Source organism: Conger conger, chromosome 14 (genome assembly GCF_963514075.1).
Source record: "Conger conger chromosome 14, fConCon1.1, whole genome shotgun sequence".
Taxonomy (NCBI): Eukaryota; Metazoa; Chordata; class Actinopteri; order Anguilliformes; family Congridae; genus Conger; species Conger conger.
This window is the reverse complement of record NC_083773.1, coordinates 45,019,850-45,046,055: the sequence shown is the minus strand read 5'-3', so window position 1 is coordinate 45,046,055 and position 26,206 is coordinate 45,019,850. Positions and strand designations below refer to the sequence as shown.

General features: G+C 45.7%; 1 protein-coding gene across 1 annotated transcript in view; it reads left to right on the top strand.

The window, feature by feature from the left end:
* The window catches only part of LOC133109927 (dual specificity calcium/calmodulin-dependent 3',5'-cyclic nucleotide phosphodiesterase 1B-like), a 37,575-nt gene extending 14,267 nt beyond the window's left edge, over nt 1-23,308 (top strand). The window contains exons 6-14 of the mRNA XM_061219684.1: nt 307-447; nt 5,997-6,097; nt 9,312-9,437; nt 13,218-13,319; nt 14,752-14,872; nt 18,386-18,467; nt 19,376-19,493; nt 19,919-20,055; nt 22,923-23,308. Coding sequence (XP_061075668.1) covers nt 307-447; nt 5,997-6,097; nt 9,312-9,437; nt 13,218-13,319; nt 14,752-14,872; nt 18,386-18,467; nt 19,376-19,493; nt 19,919-20,055; nt 22,923-23,026 — 1,032 coding nt within the window. The 3' untranslated portion in view covers nt 23,027-23,308. The remainder of the gene's footprint in view (nt 1-306; nt 448-5,996; nt 6,098-9,311; nt 9,438-13,217; nt 13,320-14,751; nt 14,873-18,385; nt 18,468-19,375; nt 19,494-19,918; nt 20,056-22,922) is intronic.
* Nucleotides 23,309-26,206: the final 2,898 nt, after the last annotated feature.

Here is a 26,206-nt window from a genome sequence, read left to right as displayed (position 1 = left end):
CCTGCGCAATATGCATGGGTCTTAAAGGTAATGAAGAGTTTATTTGATTGGATATGAAGGAAGCAAGGTGCTCAGTACCGCACAATCCAGCCCATTTAACACCTGCGCCCCACGCCTTCATGTGTGCGCCTTCACTTCGCCGAAAACATTGAAAAGCCACTCCAAGTGCGCCACGTTCCTCACCTGTGACTGAGCTAATGCGGCATGCGAAGTTAATTCAGGAAATACGGCCAACCTATTGCCCTTCATCATCGGAGCTGAAATGGAGCGGAACAACCTTTTACCTGCTGCAGTTTTGTTTTTCAGATCCCCATCACGTTCCTCATGTCGTTCCTGGCCACGCTGGAGAAGGGATACTCCAAACATAGGAACCCATACCACTCACTCACACATGCGGCTGACGTCACGCAAACGCTGCACTGCCTTCTGCTCCGGACCGGCCTCGTGGTAAAAACCCCAAACCTCCTATACCCCACGTACCAAACACAGTCACACACCCCCAAACCTCCTATACCCCACGTACCAAACACAGTCACACACCCCCAAACCTCCTATACCCCACGCACCAAACACAGTCACATTACCCCCAAACCTCCTATACCCCAGATACCAAACACAGTCACACCCCCCCCAAACCTCCTATACCCCACGTACCAAACACAGTCACACCCCCCAAACCTCCTATACCACAGATACCAAACACAGTCACACCCCCCAAACCTCCTATACCACAGATACCAAACACAGTCACATTACCCCCAAACCTCCTGTACCCCACCTACCAAACACAGTCACACCCCCCAAACCTCCTATACCCCAGATACCAAACACAGTCACACCCCCCCAAACCTCCTATACCCCACGTACCAAACAGTCACACACCCCCAAACCTCCTATACCCCACCTACCAAACACAGTCACATTACCCCCAAACCTCCTGTACCCCACGTACCAGTCACAATACCCCCCAAACCTCCTATACCCCACTTACCAAACCCAGTCACACACCCCCAAACCTCCTATACCCCACGTACCAAACACAGTCACACACCCCCAAACCTCCTGTACCCCACCTACCAAACACAGTCACATTACCCCCAAACCTCCTGTACCCCACCTACCAAACACAGTCACACCCCCCAAACCTCCTATACCCCAGATACCAAACACAGTCACACCCCCCCAAACCTCCTATACCCCATGTACCAAACACAGTCACACACCCCCAAACCTCCTGTACCCCACCTACCAAACACAGTCACACCCCCCAAACCTCCTATACCCCAGATACCAAACACAGTCACATCCCCCCAAACCTCCTATACCCCACGTACCAAACACAGTCACACCCCCCCAAACCTCCTATACCCCAGATACCAAACACAGTCACACCCCCCAAACCTCCGATACCCCACGTACCAAACACAGTCACACCCCCCAAACCTCTTATACCACAAGTACCAAACACAGTCACATTACCCCCAAACCTCCTGTACCCCACGTACCAGTCACAATACCCCCCAAACCTCCTATACCCCACGTACCAAACCCAGTCACACACCCCCAAACCTCCTATACCCCACGTACCAAACACAGTCACATTACCCCCCAAACCTCCTGTACCCCACCTACCAAACACTGTCACACACCCCCAAACCTCCTATACCCCACGTACCAAACACTCACAATACCCCCAAACCTCCTATACCCCACGTACCAAACACAGTCACATTACCCCCAAACCTCCTGTACCCCACCTACCAAACACAGTCACACCCCCCAAACCTCCTATACCCCAGATACCAAACACAGTCACACCCCCCCAAACCTCCTATACCCCATGTACCAAACACAGTCACACACCCCAAACCTCCTATACCCCAGATACCAAACACAGTCACATCCCCCCAAACCTCCTATACCCCACGTACCAAACGCAGTCACACCCCCCCAAACCTCCTATACCCCAGATACCAAACACAGTCACACCCCCCAAACCTCCGATACCACAAGTACCAAACACAGTCACATTACCCCCAAACCTCCTGTACCCCACGTACCAGTCACAATACCCCCCAAACCTCCTATACCCCACGTACCAAACCCAGTCACACACCCCCAAACCTCCTAAACCCCACGTACCAAACACAGTCACATTACCCCCCAAACCTCCTGTACCCCACCTACCAAACACTGTCACACACCCCCAAACCTCCTATACCCCACGCACCAAACACAGTCACACCCCCCAAACCTCCTATACCCCACGTACCAAACACAGTCACACACCCCAAACCTCCTATACCCCACGTACCAAACACAGTCACATTACCCCCAAACCTCCTGTACCCCATCTACCAAACACAGTCACCCCCCCAAACCTCCAATACCCCCCATACCAAACACTGTCACACACCCCCAAACCTCCTATACCCCATGTACCAAACACAGTCACATTACTCCCCCAAACCTCCTGTACCCCACCTACCAAACACAGTCACACCCCCCAAACCTCCTATACCCCACCTACCAAACACAGTCACACCCTCCAAACCTCCTATACCCCACGCACCAAACACAGTCACACCCCCCAAACCTCCGATACCCCACGTACCAAACACAGTCACACACCCCCAGACCTCCTATACCCCATGTACCAAACACAGTCACAGTACCCCCCAAACCTCCTATACCCCACGTACCAAACACAGTCACACCCCCCAAACCTCCTATACCCCACGTACCAAACACAGTCACAATACCCCCCCAAACCTCCTATACCCCACACACCAAACAGTCACACCCCCCAAACCTCTGATACCCCACGTACCAAACACAGTCACACACCCCCAAACCTCCTATACCCACGTAGCCAAACAGTCACATTACCCCCAAACCTCCTGTACCCCACGTACCAAACACAGTCACAATACCCCCCAAATCTCCTATACCCCATGTACCAAACACAGTCATAATACCCCCCAAGCATCCTATACCCCACATACCAAACACAGTCACATTACCCCCCAAAACCTCCTATAACCCATGGACCAAACACAGTCACACCCACCAAACCTCCGATACCCCACGTATCAAACACAGTCACACACCCCCAAACCTCCTATACCCACGTAACCAAACACAGTCACATTACCCCCAAACCTCCTGTACCCCACGTACCAAACACAGTCACAATACCCCCCAAATCTCCTATACCCCACGTACCAAACACAGTCATAATACCCCCCAAGCATCCTATACCCCACATACCAAACACAGTCACATTACCCCCCAAAACCTCCTATAACCCATGGACCAAACACAGTCACACCCACCAAACCTCCTATACCCCACGTACCAAACACAGTCATAATACCCCCCAAACATCCTATACCCCATGTACCAAACAGTCACATTACCCCCCAAACCTCCTATACCCCACGCACCAAACACAGTCACACCCCCCAAACCTCCGATACCCCACGTACCAAACACAGTCACACACCCCCAAACCTCCTATACCCACGTAACCAAACACAGTCACATTACCCCCAAACCTCCTGTACCCCACGTACCAAACACAGTCACAATACCCCCCAAATCTCCTATACCCCACGTACCAAACACAGTCATAATACCCCCCAAGCATCCTATACCCCACATACCAAACACAGTCACATTACCCCCCAAAACCTCCTATAACCCATGGACCAAACACAGTCACACCCACCAAACCTCCTATACCCCACGGACCAAACACAGTCACATTACCCCCCAAACCTCCTATACCCCACGTACCAAACACAGTCACAATACCCCCCAAACATCCTATATCCCACATACCAAACACAGTCACAATATCCCCAAACCTCCTATACCCCACGCACCAAACACAGTCACACCCCCCCAAACCTCCTATACCCCACGTACCAAACACTCACAATACCCCCAAACCTCCTATACCCCACGTACCAAACAGTCACATTACCCCCCAAACCTCCTGTACCCCACCTACCAAACACTGTCAGACAACCCAAACCTCCTATACCCCACGTACCAAACACAGTCACATTACCCCCCAAAACCTCCTATAACCCATGGACCAAACACAGTCACACCCACCAAACCTCCGATACCCCACGTATCAAACACAGTCACACACCCCCAAACCTCCTATACCCACGTAACCAAACACAGTCACATTACCCCCAAACCTCCTGTACCCCACGTACCAAACACAGTCACAATACCCCCCAAATCTCCTATACCCCACGTACCAAACACAGTCATAATACCCCCCAAGCATCCTATACCCCACATACCAAACACAGTCACATTACCCCCCAAAACCTCCTATAACCCATGGACCAAACACAGTCACACCGACCAAACCTCCTATACCCCACGTACCAAACACAGTCATAATACCCCCCAAACATCCTATACCCCATGTACCAAACAGTCACATTACCCCCCAAACCTCCTATACCCCACGCACCAAACACAGTCACACCCCCCAAACCTCCGATACCCCACGTACCAAACACAGTCACACACCCCCAAACCTCCTATACCCACGTAACCAAACACAGTCACATTACCCCCAAACCTCCTGTACCCCACGTACCAAACACAGTCATAATACCCCCCAAGCATCCTATACCCCACATACCAAACACAGTCACATTACCCCCCAAAACCTCCTATAACCCATGGACCAAACACAGTCACACCCACCAAACCTCCTGTACCCCACGGACCAAACACAGTCACATTACCCCCCAAACCTCGTATACCCCACGTACCAAACACAGTCACAATACCCCCCAAACATCCTATATCCCACATACCAAACACAGTCACAATATCCCCAAACCTCCTATACCCCACGCACCAAACACAGTCACACCCCCCCAAACCTCCTATACCCCACGTACCAAACAGTCACATTACCCCCCAAACCTCCTGTACCCCACCTACCAAACACTGTCAGACAACCCAAACCTCCTATACCCCACGTACCAAACACAGTCACATTACCCCCAAACCTCCGGTACCCCACCTACCAAACACTGTCACACACCCCCAAACCTCCTATACCCCACGCACCAAACACAGTCACACCCCCCCAAACCTCCTATACCCCACGTACCAAACACTCACAATACCCCCAAACCTCCTATACCCCACGTACCAAACACAGTCACAATACCCCCCAAACCTCCTATACCCCACGTACCAAACACAGTCACAATACCCCCAAACCTCCTATACCCCACGTACCAAACAGTCACATTGTCCCCCAAACCTCCTATACCCCACGTACCAAACACAGTCACAATACCCCCCCAAAACTCCTATACCCCCACGTACCAAACACAGTCACACCCCCCCAAACCTCCTGTACCCCACCTACCAAACACAGCCACACTACCGCCCCAAACCTCCTATACCCCTTTACCCTTTGAATGATATATATACACTCAGTGATCACTTTATTCTGTATTTATTTCCTTTTTTTAACTTATTGGTCTTCTACTGCTATAGCTTATCCTCTCAGAGGTTCGACATGTTGTGTGTTCAGAGATGCTCTTCTGTATACCACTGTTATAGCATGTGGTTATTTGCATTACTGCCAACTTCCTTTCAGCTTCAACCAAGTTGTTGCCTGCAGACTCTAAAAACTCAAGTTTCTCAGATACTTAAACCACCTTGCATGGCAACAGCAATCATTCCACAAAGTCTCTGAGATCACATTTCTTCCCCATTCTGGAAATTTTGTCTGAAAAACAGCTGAACCTCTTGACCACGTCTGCATGCTTTCATGCATTTAGTTGCTGCCCCATGACTGGCTGATTAAATATTTGCATTAATGAGCTGGTGTACAGGTCTCCCTAATAAATTGCTCACTGAGTGAATATGTGTAATTGAATTGGCACTTGTGAAAGAGGAGACATTCCTGCTGAAATACCATGACTCTGTGTTTTGGAACGCAGCACTGGCTGACTGAACTGGAGGTCTTAGCAGCTCTCTTTGCTGCTGCCATCCACGACTACGAGCACACAGGAACCACCAACAGCTTCCACATACACACCAGGTACAGTGAGCTTCTCATACCCTGAAAACCTGGAAATCCAGCCGCAGTCAGGGTACACTTTAGTGCACATAAATCCCCTCCATGAAGCAAACTGGCAGCCTTTTTACTGGCCGTAAACAACCCTGGCAGTGACTAACTTTCTGCCAATCAGCAGTACTGCTTGGGTCACTGAAGGGGTCATTACAAACCCTGTCACATCTCAAGGAGTTTTGCTTTCACATTAAGCAGCATAAACAAAATACACAGCGATTGCCTGGGAGTTGTAGCTTTGATGGTGGCCCACTTAAGAGGACAAGACTTGCGATGGGAAACGCAAATGCTTGCAAGTGCAGCAGTAGCCTGACCACAGAAACACCACAAGATTCTCACAGGGCCTACAGGCTGCCCCAGAAGAACACCCTGCCCCAGAGCTGCAAGACCCTGCACTACAGCTGCAGAATCCTGCCCCAGGGCTGCAGAACCCTGCCCCAGAGCTGCAGAACCCTGCACTACGCTGCAGAATCCTGCCCCAGGGCTGCAGAACCCTGCACTACGCTGCAGAATCCTGCCCCAGGGCTGCAGAACCCTGCCCCAGGGCTGCAGAACCCTGCCCCAGAGCTGCAGAACCCTGCACTACGCTGCAGAATCCTGCCCCAGGGCTGCAGAACCCTGCACAACAGCTGCAGAAACCTGCCCCAGGGCTGCAGAACCCTGCACAACAGCTGCAGAAACCTGCCCCAGGGCTGCAGAACCCTGCACTACAGCTGCAGAAACCTGCCCCAGGGCTGCAGAACCCTGCACAACAGCTGCAGAAACCTGCCCCAGGGCTGCAGAACCCTGCACAACAGCTGCAGAAACCTGCCCCAGGGCTGCAGAACCCTGCACTACAGCTGCAGAAACCTGCCCCAGGGCTGCAGAACCCTGCACAACAGCTGCAGAAACCTGCCCCAGGGCTGCAGAACCCTGCACTACAGCTGCAGAAACCTGCCCCAGGGCTGCAGGAACCTGCTCTAGAGCTGAAGGAACCTCCTCTAGGGCTACAGGAACCTGCTGCTTCTCTGACACTAACGCAAACGTCCGAGATCCCACAGTGGCTGGAACGAGCACTGTCACCCGGCATATTTATAGCAGTCTGTCCGGCCCCTGAGGGACTGAAAGAGTGCTGTCTCTTGGCATGTTTTCTCAAGTTTTATTTTGGGAAACTAAAAAGAGAGGTGCTGCAGGTGATAAGGGTATTTACTTTAAAAAAACAACTATAGACAGTGGCTGCATGCAGTATTGTTATGTGTATACACAATGATATTAACACATATAGTATAATATATACTGTAATTAGCAGTATAAGTATATTCATAAGTATGTGTGACTTCAGCTAATTTGGCAGTTGGTACATGAACTTAATCAGTTGTAGTCCAAGTACTAGTAATACTGTGTGTAACCACATAATTTTATTGAGTAAAATTTTTGTTGACTGACTCATGCTTTAATGTTGTGCTTTAATGTTGACTGACTCATGCTTTAATGTTGACTGACTCATGCTTTAATGTTATGCTTTAATGTTGACTGACTCATGCTTTAATGTTGTGCTTTAATGTTGACTGACTCATGCTTTAATGTTGTGCTTTAATGTTGACTGACTCATGCTTTAATGTCGTGCTCTAATGTCGTCTGACTTAATGTCGACTGTTGCTCCATTGTGACTCCAAGTAGGCTAATTATATTTAGTTTCCACTTCAATAGCATCTACTGCTTCAACAACAACAAATCTCTCTGGAGCTTTGAGTCCTTTAAAAGGGCATAAAAGGACTTTCCAAGCCAAACACATCATCCTTTGGGGAGCCATATCTGCTCCACAGTACTTGATACGCTGGAATCACTCACGCAAATATACAAGAACAGATATAAAACATCCAGTGCAAGTGACTGTGTCATGTCCCCCGACAAAATCATTCATTTCCCATTTATGGCCTGTAGGCAGAAAACAATATTTCAATTAATCAGAAATATATTTTTTAACACCGAAAGACAACAGACTGTTAGATGTATCCTCGAGAATCCGCATTAAAAAAAAAGATTAAATTATTTCTGTTCTGTGTCCCCATATGTTTTGAGGTGGCATTAACTAGTTGCTTTTGGAGGTACCATAATGTATTATAACCTGTGTGTGTGTGTGCGTGTGTGTTTGTGAACATCAGTTTCTATATATAGGTCAGTGACAAATAAGGGATTCCAGTTAAGAAAATATAAATTGGTTAAAGATGCAAGTAAAAGCAGTTACCTTCATGAGAATGATAGTTATTTCTAAAATGTTATTTTCAGCAAATTTAATTTATGTATTTTCATTTAGAATCATATGATGAGATCAGTAATGGATTTTGTTTTATATTTCTTTTTTTGCATTTATTACCACCCAATAACCAGGAAAGGTGAGATCTTAACTAGTACTGTGTGTCAGGAAACAAAACACTACTATGTATTTGATAAAAATTGCACTTGCTTGTGTGTGCGTGTGTGTGTGTGTGCGCGTGTGAATGCGTTCTCATATAGAACTCAAAACAAAACCCTCACCCTTTTCACATTACGGATTTGAGTATTTTTTACTTTTAACTTTCCGTTCTCAAACGTGCCATTTTCCTGTAATGTGTAATAACTGAAGAAGGAGGCCTCCTGAGATTACTGTGCAGCAGACACCCCTCCTGCTGGTGCCATCTCCACCTCTTTCCCATCTTCTGTTTTTCAGTTTCACATTAACACAGCGAGTGCCGGGCAGGGCGGGGCAGCTGGAGATGGGGTGTAGCTGTAGCACATCTATAACACTGATTCCTGCATTTTGTAACATTGTTCACACCTCCAAAGACAGGGCAGGTTTGAACCTGCAAATTACACAACCGGTACAATGTTATCTCTCTCATCACCGATGCGTATGATAATTATCTACCAGATACTTTTGCTTACTACCAGTTGCTGAAGACTTTCAAACTGATTTCCCCATTTTGCCCAAAGACTCTGAATTTCGCTGAGACACTGGTCTGCTCTAGCATTATCTCGCGCAGGCCAGAAACCACATTCACATGTGAATACATTTTCCTAAAAAAGTCATTGAGTCATTTGCATGTTCACATTTTTCCAATCGCTGAATTTGAAAACAATTATTTTCACACGTGAAAACAAACACATGAAATTGAAATTGTGCTTGTGAGCACATGGTTCTTCTGTGTTCCCTGTGATCTGGAAGGTCTGAGTTTGCCCTGATGTACAACGACCGCTCGGTCCAGGAGAGCCACCACGTCAGCGCCACCTACCGCCTGCTGCAGGAGGAACAGATGAACATCTTCACCAACCTGTCACGCCAGGAGTGGGCGTAAGAACCGCCATATCCTATTCCCTGTTCCCTACTGTATCCCCTTTCCTGTCTGATAGAGCCCTCTCCTCTGTTTCTGTTCCCTACTGTACCCCCTTCCTTGTCTGATAGAGCCCTCTCCTCTGTCTCCTGTTCCTTACTTTATCCCCTTCCCTGTCTGATAGAGCCCTCTCCTCTGTCTCCTGTTCCTTACTTTATCCACTTTCCTGTCTGATAGAGCCCTCTCGTCTGTTTCCTGTTCCCTACTGTATCCCCTTCCCTGTCTGATAGAGCCCTCTCCTCTGTAAATACACCCTAATCTCTGAGAATAAATTATCAGGGCCACGTTTCCTGATAACGGTGTCTCTTAGCGTTTTACGAAGACTTGAATGATATACCTTACTAAAGTTGTTTACTTTTCTTGGCCTGTTTCCTGTTTCCTTGCTTTAAGGCACAGTTTCTACATGCAACATTACTAGGCCCATCGACGGCTCTACGATCGATTATTCACTCCATGCAGCGACTGTTTGACTGCGTTATGAGAGACTGTAGTGTTATTTATGAATAAAACAGTGCAGGAATACTTTAAAATATTGCATTTATCACAACTGGTGGGAACTTACAAACTGAATTATCCAACTGTATATATAATTTTTGCCAAATGGGTGCAAGAACACGGCGCCTCTGATTCTGGTATCACACCTGGTTCCGCTACGCCACCTGGCAATACTTTGGCATGTCATGTTCTTTTATTTACATTATTTTAATATCTTTGTCATGGTGCCTTAAATGACTTTGCAATCAGGGTTGATTTGCCAAACAAAGAAAGAAGCGGTCTCACAGCTTCACAGCAAACAAAATGGAGATAATGTTAGACGTGGCGCTGAATAAAGAAACATTATTTTCCAGTTTTAGGACAACGGTGTCCAACAAACTTAGCTAAGAATGTTTTGGGAAACACGCAGACATGTTAGAGCTTAAGGTATAACTCCGGGAAACACAGCCCAGTTCAGTCAAGATCGATTGGGGATAAGTACAGGCATTAAAAAATGGTCGATTTTAATAACGCAGTTGGGACCAGTTTTTCAATGGCTTCTCTTTGTCATGGTACTGTTAGCTAAACCGCTTTAATTTATTGTTTATATATGTTGTCTGGACCGTATACATTCATCTGTTCTGCATTTAACTGCCATGTCCTCTTGGTAAATTTCTGAAGTGACTGTTGTTCCATAACTGCTAGCAGCTCCCAGGCCATTTCTGGATAGGGTTTCACCAGCTCAGGTCACATTTGAACACAGGTCTAGCTTGGTTCAATGCACTAGTTGAAAGGGGGCTATCCTACAGTCCTCTTATAAGGCAATCTATACTACTGCCATACACTAATTAAAAGGCACCAATTATTGCTTATTAGTATACTTCTCCATATAAGCGTATCTGACAATTTTATTATATGTATAATTATATTATTTTGGTTATGCGATCATAGCTGAATTGCAGTTCCAATCAGACGGTTACTACTCTCCTCCATGTTGCTCATGGCTGTTCAGGTTTTTACGGCAGTGTTTTGTCGAGATGACTCAACAAGCTTTCCAAGCGCAGTTTGCTGAGCTGGGTCAGGCTGACAGCGTTCCAGCCGAAGCACATTTTCATTACTGCGTTTCAAAGGCTTTAAATCTGAATCTAGGCCAGGGCTTTGAACAAGCCTAAAAGCACCGCTTCCACTAACAAATTCTCCTTCGCATTTGAAATGAATTCTACCCTACTGGAAAGTACTTTGGTTAGGTTTACTTCGATGTGTTGCCACCTTTATCTTTCGTCAAATCAGGAAACCATTTTGAAATTACCACATTCAGTCCTGTTCTGACAGTGACAGATGTAGTTTACTACATTACACTGCAGAAGTAATTTACTTTGTAAAATAAGGTCATCAGAAAATGAGGCCTTTCGGTGAACTGCAGTACATTATATTTTATTTGCCAGATGCTTTTATCCAAATAAGTTCATCCTGAACTACAGAACACAGGTCAGGTAAGGTACAATTCTCACAAAGAATCAGTTATCCATAGCCATGTACATCAAGTCTAGTTCACACAGGATGCATAGGCTAAGTCGAAGTCATGCTAAATCCTAAACTAGAAGGGAGGCACGAGTATGATAGAGAGCTGCAGACATTGACAGTAATTGAGCAGTTCCGGATAGCTTTAAACACACAGCATTTCCTTTAAACAGGTTATTTTGGTTTTGTTGCTATAAACCTTAATAAACCATAGCCAAACCGGAAGTAATTGGACTCTTAATATTTTTCAAGCTCAGAAAAAGGCTATTAAAATAAAGAGAGGCTTTTCAATTCATTAAAGGGATTAACAAAATTAACTAACAAAATTACAAAACATTATTCAGGTTGAGTTGTCAGTAGAAAGAGTGGGCATAAATTTAAATTAGCAAGAGAATTAGAGAATAGTCTGTGTGCAACAGCCTGCTATATTGAGTGGTAGAGGCAGAAACTCATGGGGTTCTCAGAACCAAGCACTAGATACCATCTAGATTGTTGCTAAGTGGTGAGCACTACTGACGATACCCTTTAATGGAAGAGAAATGGTAATTCTGACATTCAGATTTTTTTTGTATTTATGGAAAGTGTGACTCATTTATTTTCAGTGTTTGTGATAGGAAGGTCAATACTGCAGTGTATTTTTGAGCCCTCACCCTTCTCTTCTGAAACTGGAGTCCAACACATAAATATGCACATTCATAACATACGTCAAAATAGCTTGCCACTGCAGTCTGTATTGTGTGTGTATACTGGATACCTTCTGCCAATGAATTGTCAATGAGGAATGGAAACGGTCACATGCATGTATTTGTATTATGCCGATACTGTGGTCCAACTCAACCCCTCTCCTGGCCAGCATGTGGGAGCCCCTGTCAGAAGACCTAACTGTGTGTGTGCTATTTCCAGGTTCACTGTATGGCTGACGGTTGAGTTTGTAACTCTACGTTTTTGCAGTGCTGTAGAGTGATGCCCTGTATGTGTGTGTGACTCCAACAGTGCATTTATTATGTGCTGTGTGTGTGTGTGTGCGTGTGTGTGAATCCAACAGCGCATTTATTATGTGCTGTGTGTGTGTGTGCGTGTATGTGTGTGTGTGTGTGTGTGTGTGAATCCCCCCCACTGTATGTATACTCTGGTATGAGTGTGTATGTATTCTCTGCTGAGAATGTGACTCACACTTTGCTGTGTGTGTGTGCGTGTATATGTGTGCGTGTATGTGTGTATATATGTGTGCGTGTATGTGTGTGTGTGTGAGTGTGTTTGTGTGTGTATATGTGTGTGAGTATATGTGTGTGTGTGTATGTGTGAGTGTGTGTGTGTGTGTGTGTGTGTGTGTGTGTGTGTGTGTGTGTGTGTGTGTGTGTGTGTGTGTGTGTGTGTGTGTGTGTGTGTGTGTGTGTGTGTGTGTGTGTGTGTGTGTGTGTGTGTGTGTGTGTGTGTGTGTGTGTGTGTGTGTGTGTGTGGGGCGGCCCGTAGCGTAGTGGTTAAGGTAAATGACTGGGACACGCAAGGTCGGGGGTTCGAATCCCGGTGTAGCCACAATAAGATCCGCACAGCTGTTGGGCCCTTGAACAAGGCCTTTAATCCTGCGTTGCTCCAGGGGAGGATTGTCTCCTGCTTAGTCTAATCAACTGTATGTCGCTCTGGATAAGAGCATCTGCCAAATGCCAATAATGTAATGTAATGTGTGTGTGTGTGTGTGTGTGTGTGTGTGTGTGTGTATGTGACTCTTGTATTCTGTGCTGTAGGGAGCTGCGCTCGTTGGTGATAGAGATGGTTCTGGCCACAGACATGTCCTCCCACCTCCTGCAGGTCAAAGCCATGAGGGCCTGTCTGCAGCAGCAGGAAGGGTAAATAACCATTTCACCCGCTTTGTCTAACCTGCAGTTACATATTCCAACACCAAGAGGGCGATACAGGGATGTACTGTAAGCAGTCTTGGGTACCTCACAGGCTTTTTCCAATCGCTTATTTTTTCCTCCTTACTTCCTTTCCTCACTTCTTCTCCTTGATCCTCACTCAACCCATCGGAGGACACAAGGAAACGAGAGGAAACGTGTATTAGGCTAATTAAATGTCCTTGCTCTTTCAAGCTTCAGATTTAAGCCATGTCAATTACAGACATGACAGAAGGGGAGAGGTGGATCCACAGGTCGATCATTCATACATCACACTTTCCAAACGAATACATCTTCAAAGGACGCACTTGTGTTCCCTCGCTCAAGAATCCTCCTCACTCCTTCAAGGAGCATTTTTTTTTTTTTTTTTTTTTTTTTCAGATTTTTCCCTTTTTCTCCCAATTTGGTAGCCAATTGTACCTCGTCTGATTCAATTGGAGGTAGTCGTATTAGATGTACCGCCCGTACCCCGTCCCTCGGCGGCCCGAATGAGAGCGACACGCCTTCTTCAAGCCGTCTCGTCTCGTGCCCGTTGCCGTGATTCCGAGGCGCCCGAGGTGCTTATTGTGCGGCGATCTAATAACCCTGCCAAGTCCCTCCCTCTGGAGCAGCGAGCCAATTATTGCTGCCCCACGTGAGCCGGCCAAACTTGGCTTTTTGCCGGCCAAGCAACTGCAGCAAACTTCCCCGGTGTGCAACTGCAGCAACTGCAACCGCAAGGATGCTGCGTCTTAGCCTGTTGCTCCACCGCGGCTCCTTCAAGGAGCATTTAACGGGTTGTAAATGTTGTTGGAAGATTTCCGGGATGAGACAAAGACATAAAATAAGCGATTGGACTGAGCCCAGGCCCCCCCTGACCACAGCCCTCTTCACAAGACCCACTGGGTTCGAGGCTGGCAGCCTTCAGTTGGTCCTTAATTGTAAAATTGTTATTTTTGGCATGTATAAACACTATAAAGTACATTCTCACAACAACTATTTGTTCTGAGAATGTACATTAGTATGTTTGAAAGAGCACGGATAACACCCTAATGTCTGGCTCCGCCCATTGACATCTTGTGGCAATAATGTCTCGTCATAACCAATCAGACAGGGGGCCAATGCCTTTTTTACTTTATTAAAAAAAAGAACTAGGCCTATAGTTTACTGTATCTGATCAGCAGGGTTGTACCATAGCCCTGTTGGTAGAGATGGCTGTATAATTAGGCATACATTTTCCCATCTTCTGACATGTGACATATGACATCATGTGGTCGGGTCTCTTCAGTAGGAGAGTCTACCATCAGTTTCAAAAACACAGCTTGAGCTGGACAAACCATGTCAAGCTGGGAGCTGGTAGATTGCAGACACATAAGAAACTGGGCTTGCTTGTGTGCCTTTGTAGGGTAGATAAACCCAAAGCCATGTCTCTGCTGCTCCACACTGCCGACATCAGCCACCCCACCAAACCCTGGACCCTACACTCCCGATGGACCCAGGCACTGATGGAGGAGTTCTTCAGACAGGTAAACGCTCACCTGTGAGCAGGTTCCCTCTCACCTAGGGCCCTGTGAGCATGTCCCCTCTCACCTACAGAAATATAACTGCCAAAATGTTTAAATTGGGGACCGCAGTAGACTCTGTAAAGTAACCTCCAGATATTGTTCCTCTAATGCTGTCAGTAACATTATTTTTACTCCAGTCCTATCAGTCAGTTAAAACAAACACAAAGTGCAGCATGCTCAAAGCTGTTGGGTGTGTTCGTTTATCAGCTAATGAACGAACCCACCCTTTGTTTAAGTCACTGAGACACACTTGCCTCTTGAGTCTGCTTTTGGGGGTAGGTTAAGTTTAATTAGATTTTTGAAGTTAGAAAGATAAACACCTTGTTCTTCCAACCGTTTGCCTTAGTAGCCTACCTATTGTCTCTATTAGATCATTTAGCTTGTAGCTTTTTGTCTACTTACCGCTGTTTGAAGCATGATTAGTCGAATGAAAATGACATTGCCGACAGCCTGGCTCACGTATACCATTCCCCGCTGTCACACCGCTGTCACACTGCTGTCACACCGCTGTGCTGTCACACTGTCTGTCACACCACTGTGCTGTCACACTGTCTGTCACACTGCTGTCACACTGCTGTCACACTGCTGTCACACCGCTGTCACACTGCTGTCACACCACTGTGCTGTCACACTGTCTGTCACACTGCAGTCACACTGCTGTCACACCGCTGTGCTGTCACACTGTCTGTCACACTGCTGTCACACTGCTGTCACACTGCAGTCACACCACTGTGCTGTCACACTGCTGTCACACTGCTGTCACACTGCAGTCACACCGCTGTGCTGTCACACTGTCTGTCACACCACTGTGCTGTCACACTGTCTGTCACACTGCTGTCACACTGCTGTCACACCGCTGTCACACTGCTGTCACACCGCTGTGCTGTCACACTGTCTGTCACACTGCAGTCACACTGCTGTCACACTGCAGTCACACTGCTGTCACACTGTCTGTCACACCACTGTGCTGTCACACTGTCTGTCACACTGCTGTCACACTGCTGTCACACTGCTGTGCTGTCACACTGCAGTCACACTGCTGTCACACTGCTGTGCTGTCACACTGCTGTGCTGTCACACTGCTGTCACACTGCTGTCACACTGTCACACTGCTGTGCTGTCACACCGCTGTCACACTGCTGTCACACTGCTGTCACACTGCTGTCACACCGCTGTCTAGCTCAAACTTGCTGCTGATGTCAGAGCAGAATTCCACTTGAAATTTGAGTAAGTAGAGAAAAGTCCCACTTCCCCCCCCCTGTTCTGTCTCAATGTTTTCATCAATTATGCGGCCTTTATAGAAAATAAATGGGGCTATGTGCTGGCAGCAGAAAATGTGTGTACGCATGAGGGAAATAATCCAGGTTGCGGTACTGCTTTAGTTGGCTATCATTCAAAATAATGTTTGCATAAATATTGGCAATATACTGGTAGTAGACCCAAAGAGAAATGCATTAAGGAATCAAATGTGCCTACCTCCTAATTTTCCCTGTTATATCTGCACTTTTTACAGTTCCATCATGCCTGAAAGAAAAAAGACAATCACTGGTTTTGTTAAAAAAAAAAAAGCAGCATGTTTGGTTACTGCTGAAATTGGTGTTGTTCATGTTCTCATTCAACATCTTTTCAGTAGCTTATGTACAGTCTTCTAAGCTAGATCTATGGCAATTTTGTACTTAAGGCATAATGCTGTTTTTATCTGTCCTTACTTTTATTGGATGGGTGAGTACAGAAAATATTTAAACAGATTGTGAGACTTCATTAAACAGTTATTGTGTGAATAAATTGTTACACTGTCTGTCATTTTTAAAGTGAAGATCACTTTGATCATCCAGTTCCTATAGGTTAGTCAGTCTCAGATGTGCCTAATCTGCAGCACCCTTTATAATGTTGGGGACAAATACCCATCATTTATTCATTTGCCTCTGTACTCCACGATTTGAGATTTAATTACATTTTGGTTTCACTGTGTAGAAATTACAGCAGTGTTTATACATAGTCCCCCAATTTCAGGGTACCATAATGTTATGTAAATTAAAGTAGTCATGTAAACCATTTTGTATGCAATTGCTTGAAGTCTGCGGTTCATGGACATCACTCAGTTGCTGGGTGTCTTCTCTGGTGATGCTCTGCCAGGCCTGTATTGCAGCCATCTTTAGCTCATGGTTGTTTCTGGGGCTCGTCCCCTTAAGTTTTCTCCCCAGCATATAAAAGGCATGCTGAATTACGTTCAGAATGGGTGATTAACTCGGCCACTCAAGATTGACCACTTCTTTAGCTTCGAAAAACTCCTTTGTTGCATTAGCAGTGGATTTGGGATCATTGTTGTGGTGTAGAATGAACCACCGGCCCATGAGTTCTGAGTCATTCGCTTGAGCAGATTTTGTCTACACACTTTATAATTCATTTTGCTGCTACCATCAGCAGTTACATCTTCAATGAAGATAAGTGAGGCAGTGCCTTCGGCAGCCATACATGCCCAGGTCATGCGATTAGTCCCTTTGCGATCACCAGCGCTCTCTTTTTTCTTAATTATGTTCCAAAGTGTTGATTTTGGTAAGGTTTGGCTGATGTCTTTAAATATTGTATACTTTCTCAGTCTTATTCTTTTACTTTGACTTTCATTGGCACAACATTGTTGATAAACAGCAATGGTGTTCCAAAGGTGATGGAAACACTGCAGGAAAGACGAGGTGCTGAGAGCTTATATCTGCATGGTGGTTGAATGTGATATTTGCCAGTTGTCTTTAGGCAACAATAAAACAAATGTGCATAATTTTCTTTGTATGTATTGAGAATTGTAAGACCATGCCTCCACTTTCTCCATGGTTGTTTGTTACCATAGCTACCACTATGACACACGATCATCTTGGGAAACTTTTCACAAGCTAGCTAACTTATATCAACTATCGATAGCTAAGGTAAGGATGCTGACTTATCCAATAATATGTTTTGCTAGCTAGCTAGCCAAGTAAATATATAACGTCCTTATGTAAGCAAACTAGCTAGCTAACGTTATTGATAACATCACCTTATGAAAGCAAGCTAGCTAGCTAGCTAACGTTAATATATGAAAATACCATTTAATAAAATCTGAGAATGTGCACTTTAACCACATGTGACTTGTGATTCCAAATCTAAAATCGTGGCAAATCAGAGGCAAATACATAATGGGCCTTTGTCCCAAACTTTATGGAGGGCACAGTATGTGGGGCGGCCTGTAGCGTAGTGGTTAAGGTACATGATTGGGACCCGCAAGGTTGCTGGTTCAATCCCCGGTGTAGCCACAATAAGATCCCTTAACCCTGCATTGCTCCAGGGGAGGATTGTCTCCTGCTTAGTCTAAAATCAACTGTATGTTGCTCTGCCATTAATGTAAAAGGTGACGTAGGCTAGGACTCCCTGTCTGCAGATCTACATGAGCAGGCTAATGGACCCCACAATGAAGTTAAATGGATTCTCTTATTTTTTCAGGGGGATAGAGAGGCAGAGCTGGGACTCCCATTCTCTCCCCTGTGCGACCGAAATAACACCTTAGTGGCCCAATCCCAGATAGGTAATGCAGCACATTGCTACTGTATTCTACCGTAAATGTTCAGTATGCTATAATACCACATAACTACTGTATTGTACTGTAAATGTTCAGTATGCTATAATACCACATAACTACTGTATTGTACTGTAAATGTTCAGTATGCTATAATACCACATAACTACTGTATTGTACCGTAAATGTTCAGTATGCTATAATACCACATAACTACTGTATTGTACTGTAAATGTTCAGTATGCTATAATACCACATAACTACTGTATTGTACTGTAAATGTTCAGGATGCTATAATACCACATAACTACTGTATTGTACTGTAAATGTTCTGTAGGCTATGACACACCACATCACGACTGTATTCTACTGCAAATGTTCAGTAGGCTGATATACCGCATAGCCACTGTATTGTACTGTAAATGTTCAGTAGGCTATGACACCAGAGTTTCAGATTAAAGATTTTTACGTCTTTAATCTTATTTCAGGCCTTTGTCTGAAAAAGGAGTGAAGCCAAAAAAAAAAAAAAACAGTGACTCCCAGACTCCCAACGATCCGCATCAATGTTTTGAGTGGCAAAATGTAATTATATTCATGACTGTAATTAACCTGAAATTAAGTTTCAGATTTAGGCATGCACATATGTTTGGCATCAGTAAATCACTATTTAACAAAGGCACATGAGAGCATGTTACTGAATAACAGCACTAACGGGAAACTTCAATAAGTGAAAAACGTCTACCACGCGACCAGAGCTACCACGTCTCAGTGACTTATCTGATGTATTCATTGTGTTCTGCCAAGTTATCTTCTGAATTGGTACAAACAACTGAATGATTGACAGCTGACTGTAACTTCACCCATGTATTAATTCTCACTCTCCCATCACTAAATGACAAGGCATTTTGCCTCTGCAGGCTTCATTGATTTCATTGTGGACCCTACCTTCTCCCTGCTGACGGACATGGCTGAGAGGATCGTCATCCCTCTGGTTCAGGAGAATCCAAACCCACCGGACCCCGGCAATCGAAACAGGTGTCCTGAGAACACTTTGTGGATTTAATTTTATTTTCTTAGGGCTTGTTATATGTCGATCTATTCAGGATTTGTACCTTGATGAGCAGAGTACATTTGCATTAGTACTGTAGTGACAGTCACGGGTCTGGCATATTGCTCTTGTAGATAGGGGTCCAAGTAAGGAGAATGTACTTGTGTTTGTTATTCCACACTGTCACTATGGATAAGAGCTGCTAAATCAATTAAATGAATGAATCTCTTGCCTGAACTTGTGCAATATATGCCTAGGCTACATTTTCAAATAAAATATTAAAACTATTTTACGCACACCGATTTATTGCCGAATCTGAGCAAACAAACATCTGCAGTAACAGAAACCTACTGGTTTCTAAATTAAGTAAATGGTTTTTTTTTCATGTTTCTTTCTCACCTTTCCCCTCCAGTTTGCTGTGGAAAGAGAGCTCAAGGGGTCTGCAGTGGAGTCTCGCCCACATGACGGCCGAGCTGGTCAGCTTCAGGTCTGCGTGGACCCGTCACACCGAGGACAACAAGTTCAAATGGAAGGAGCGAGCGGTTAACGGTGCGTATGGCCCGTACCAGCGTCAACACCAGCCTTCGCTGTTAAAGCAGCACTGTTCAGCTTATTTGGATTAAATGCTAAATTAAATTATGCATGTAGGCATTTTTAAAATCACAATCATTATAGCCATGTCCTAAATATGGGGCAAAGCTTCTCAAAGCAAACATGTCGAGTGACGTCACTAAACGTGTTTGGCTTGAGTCTTCAGGCTGTGTTACCCAGAAGGTAACGGGCACTCAAATTCATCGAGATATATCTCAAACTCCACCCTTGGCCACCCATCCAGGTGGTCACATGACATTCCAGTGAAAATACGGTAACGTTAGCATACAGATATCGGCACTTACCTTGGCTAGCCTGAGCCATATGAGGACAGCGCTGACTTCGCCAGGTTACGGCACTGCTCCTCATCCACACCAGCAATCAGCCATCATTTTGATATTCTACCAGCTCCATTGCTATCATCAATAAATCCGGTAGCCTACTGTTGTGTTTTTCTAGCTCACTTTACATTGGATGTCGACAGCTATGATGTTTTCACTCATTAGATTAAGCAACGATGATCTGGTTCAGTTGTAACCAGCTAATTTAGCTAGCTAGCTAGCTAGCCCTAGTCTCTAATAATTATTATGAGAGACCAGGGCTAGCTACCTAGCTAGATAGCTAGTTAAATTACAGTTAAATAAGAAAAGACAAGCAAAATGACGAAATTTCTCTTTAAAATCAATTTACTATATGGGAATGAACGTGCGCGTCAACCATCGAGAAATGAAGCCCTTCTTTTCTCACTCACGCAATTCTTCCTCTGTAAATTCTGGTTCAAAAGAAAGTTTTTCAAAATCAAAAAGCTTTTCTATCTCGGTGAAGTCATAGCTGTCCATCATATCGCTCAGGCTAGCCAAGGTAGGTTCCGTGATATTTGTATGCTAACGATACCGTATTTTCCTGGGAGTGTCATGTGATCGCCTGGATGGGTAGCCGTCCATAAACCAGTCTCTGCATTCATGAGTTTGAGCGCCTGTAACTTTCTGAGAAACACAAGTTTTGCCCCATATTTAGGAAACAGTGATTTTACAAATGCCTACAAACATAATTAAACGGTAAGGTAAGATTTTTGTTTTAAAACATTGTTACAAGACCATTATTCCTATCATTGCAAAAGGCTGACTGACATGTTGACTCGCCCTCTGCCTGTGTTTATAGTCCTTAAATTCGGGTTTCAAAAAATACAGTTGACGACCCGACACTCTGTACCAAAACATTGTACAACTGTACAATAATTCAAGGTTATTGGTTTAAAATTGGTTCTAATTGCCACAGCCATTGGTGTTTCAACATCAGCGCGTTTACAGAGAAGGGGGTGGGATAAACAGTGTTGTGGTTTGAAGGTGTTTGTTGCTGCTATTCCTCTCTTGACTGTTAGAAATCCAAAATTACCTGTTGTACCTTTAAGCATTTAATCCAAATAAGCTCAACTAAAAAAATGTGACAGTGTGATACTTGGTCTTTCATTCACAAGAATAAAATTATACTGAATTGATCAGAAACCAATTATATTTTGCGGTATACAGTACCTGCTATGTTTGTAAGAGCTAATTAGCCAGGCAGCTGGAAGTAGGAAACGGATTTTGATAAAAGTCACCAAGCATGTGCTAAAACTTATTACGCTCCCGCGCCAGAAGCATTATGCTTTCGGTTTGTTGTGTGTCCGTCCAATTTTAATGAGCACAATATCTCAGGGACTTATTCATGGAATTTCTTCAAATGTGGAAGATATGTCCACTTGGACAGAAGGATGAACCAATTATAATGTGGTGGTCAAAGGTCAAGGTCGTTGTGACGTCCGAAAATACGTTTTTGGACATAACGCGAGAAGTCATGCGCTAATTATGAAAAAATTTCACACAAATGTCTAATTGGATAAAATGATGAAGTGATGACATTTTATATCGAATGCAGCTGAGAAAACGATCTTTGGTTATTTTGTTTGTTGATTGGTTGATTAGTTGATATTTTAGAGTGAGTATCAAAACACTTTTTGTTTCAATGTTCTTCAATAGTTGGTTTGATGTTCAGTAGGCAAAATTATGGTGCAAATCAAATAAATTAATACAATGTTTAAACATGCAATTTTTTTGAAGAAAATGTAAATAATCAAATATTTTTCTTGGTCTTATCATTGCACTTCTCTGCCTTTAACTAAATATTCAGTTTGTAAGGAGAAAATGTATTGTATTCAACATTTAATGTAGTTTACATTATAGGTAACACCTATGACGAATAATCAGCATAGAAAAAAAATAGTACATTAAGCTCTACCTGTTGTGGATTCATCAAGTTTAGAAGTTAGTTGTTGCTGGACAAGCAGGGATGTAAACTGCAGCTTGACTGGTTGGTGGAGGCATACAACCGGGAGGCAGTTATTTTGCTGTAAATTTGAATTAGACCTCAAAATTCTGTATTTTGACAATGAACTGGTCATAGACGTAACATGGCAAGGCATAATGCTAACATGAATGATGCTAAGTTCGAAACGGACTGTTACGTTCAGCAACATTATTGCGTGTGGGTAATGTCAGGAGCCAGATGACATTCCATAGCACAGGGACAGTAGCAGCAGCCACAAAGATAAGCCCTTTGTTTAAATTTGACTGTGGGCCTATTTTTATTTTCTTACTTTTAATCAATTTTAATCAAAAATATAAAAACCTTTTGTAAATATAAGCCCCTGGGGTCTTTGGCTCAGACAGGGTCTTGAATCCCTGGGCTCAACCTTCATGTTTGTGATTTTGTTTGAAGTTGCTCTGGTTAAGAGAGCTGAATAACTGAATATAGCAGTAAACTTCCCGCCTGTTTGTTCCTGGAAGGTTCGGTGGATCAGAGCTCCACAGCGGAGCTGTCATCCAGCCCTGACGCTGGCTCGGAGGAGCTCCCACAGAAGTTTCCGGAAGGGAGCACTCAGCAGCAGTGATGGCTGACAGACGGGATGGGGGCTGAACCCCACACACCGCACTGCAGCTGCATGAAGACCCCTAATGCCCGAACCCCACACACCGCACTGCAGCTGCATGAAGACCCCTAATGCCCGAACCCCACACACCGCACTGCAGCTGCATGAAGACCCCTAATGCCCGAACCCCACACACCGCACTGCAGCTGCATGAAGACCTCTAATGCCCGAACCCCACACACCGCACTGCAGCTGCATGAAGACCCCTAATGCCCGAACCCCACACACCGCACTGCAGCTGCATGAAGACCCCTAATGCCCGAACCCCACACACCGCACTGCAGCTGCATGAAGACCCCTAATGCCCGAACCCCACACACCGCACTGCAGCTGCATGAAGACCCCTAATGCCCGAACCCCACACACCGCACTGCAGCTGCATGAAGACCCCTAATGCCCGAACCCCACTCACCGCACTGCAGCTGCATGAAGACCCCTAATGCCCGAACCCCACACACCGCACTGCAGCTGCATGAAGACCTCTAATGCCCGAACCCCACACACCGCACTGCAGCTGCATGAAGACCCCTAATGCCCGAACCCCACACACCGCACTGCAGCTGCATGAAGACCCCTAATGCCCGAACCCCACACACCGCACTGCAGCTGCATGAAGACCCCTAATGCCCGAACCCCACTCACCGCACTGCAGCTGCATGAAGACCCCTAACGCCCGAACCCCACACACCGCACTGCAGCTGCATGAAGACCCCTAATGCCCGAACCCCACTCACCGCACTGCAGCTGCATGAAGACCCCTAATGCCCGAACCCCACTCACCGCACTGCAGCTGCATGAAGACCCCTAATGCCCGAACCCCACACACCGCACTGCAGCTGCATGAAGACCCCTAATGCCCGAACCCCACACACCGCACTGCAGCTGCATGAAGACCTCTAATGCCCGAACCCCACTCACCGCACTGCAGCTGCATGAAGACCCCTAATGCCCGAACCCCACACACCGCACTGCAGCTGCATGAAGACCTCTAATGCCCGAACCCCACTCACCGCACTGCAGCTGCATGAAGACCCCTAATGCCCGAACGTAGCCTCCGTAAACTGCACCCCTCAGAGCCTGTGTCCTGTCTCACACTTTATTTTGTCTTTCTTCAAATTCAGCACACTATGGGCCTGAGTCACAGACACAGATTGAGCTTAATCCTGGACTTAATTTTGTTTTCATGCCAAACTCAATTTAGTCCAGGACTAAGCTTAAAGGTACAATAGGTAATTTTGGACTTCTAACGGTCAAGAGAGGAATAGCAGCAACAAACACCTTCAAACACTGTTTATCCCTCCCCCTTTCTCTGTGAACACGATGATGTTGAAACGCCATTGGCTGTGGCAATTAGGACCAATTTTCAACCAGTGAGCTTGAATTATTGTCCAGCTGTACAATGTTTTGGTACAGAGTGTCGGTGCGTCAACTGTATGCATTGAAAGCCGAATTTAAGGACCGTAAACACAGGCAAACACAGGCTGAGTCAACGTCAATGATAGGAAGGGATTTACAATGGTCTTGTAACAATGTTTTAACACAAAAATCTTAGCTATTGTACCTTTAATCTGTATCTGTGAAACCGGCCCTATATCTTATTCTTCAGCCGTGTACACTGCTGCAACCTCAGCCAATGGGGGGAGAGCATATACAGGTGTATGTTTTCCACCGCTGCACAGACACGAGCCAGAGGAGGACTCATCATGCTCAGTGAGGGGGCTGAAGGGGGTTCCTGCCCCAGGGGCGACCCTATTATGCATCACCCTACAGGGGGTGAAGGGGGTTCCTGCCCCAGGGGCGACCCTATTATGCATCACCCTACAGGGGGTGAAGGGGGTTCCTGCCCCAGGGGCGACCCTATTATGCATCACCCTACAGGGGGTGAAGGGGGTTCCTGCCCCAGGGGCGACCCTATTATGCATCACCCTACAGGGGGTGAAGGGGGTTCCTGCCCCAGGGGCGACCCTATTATGCATCACCCTACAGGGGGTGAAGGGGGTTCCTGCCCCAGGGGCGACCCTATTATGCATCACCCTACAGGGGGTGAAGGGGGTTCCTGCCCCAGGGGCGACCCTATTATGCATCACCCTACAGGGGGTGAAGGGGGTTCCTGCCCCAGGGGCGACCGGGACAGGGCCCTGAGCCACCCAGCACCTCCGAGTGAGAGAGAGAGAGAGGTGGTAATCTCCTGGCTAGAACTCCTCCATCACAAATTGAAATGGCTGAACCCCTCAGAAGCCTGAGGATGCTCCCAGTTGAAGCAGGGCTGTGAGAGGGGGGTAACCTCCCCTAGTGCAATGCTAACTCTGCTCCCCAAACTTCAGACAGTTTTCCCTGGGTCACAAACTCCTCACAGGGCACCCTCAGTCCCGGGATTGAGTGGGATTGGCTTTGATTTTATCGCCTCGTGAGAGAATCGCAGGTCAAGATCAAAAGCGGAGTGATTTTTCTGACAGGCCTTTGAAAGCACACAAGCACTAATGTAGGTTACTGATTTAGCTTTCGCCAAGTCTTAATGGTGAATGATATTTGAAATGACTGAACATGCTGGCATGTTACTCTGTACGTTTATTGCAACTTCTGGGTAGGACCCACTTCTGATCAGAATTTGCGGTTTATTATTGAGTAACAAAGGTAATCCGCCGTGTGCCATCTTATTTTTTGGATAGACACTGTTTTTTATTTGTTCCTACGATTAACTGAGTATGACAGGTCATGAGAGAATTGAACATCGTGTCGTTTTAAATCTCGGGCAAATGCATTATGTATACAATATGATAACAATCCTAATATTCTAATTCAGACATTTTTGAAAGGATATTATAAAGGTCTGTGGAATGCTCAGTTTGGATCTGATTAGGATAACCGCACTTCAATGTATTTCAGCCTCTGTGTTGCCGTTTCCCCTCACATGTAGGATATGTTATATTCCAGATTCAATTCAAGCTAGCTAGACTTGATACTTGGTATTTGAAGGTTGTTTTTTAAGTGCGTCCAAACTGAAATGCTGCACAGGGTCCATTATCTCTCAGAGCTGCACACGTGTCCTCTGTTGGTACAGCCCCACTACCTGATGAATGTCATACTGTACTGAAAGTCTTCAGAGTGTCAGCCTCACACGCACACTCACTGACGGCTGGC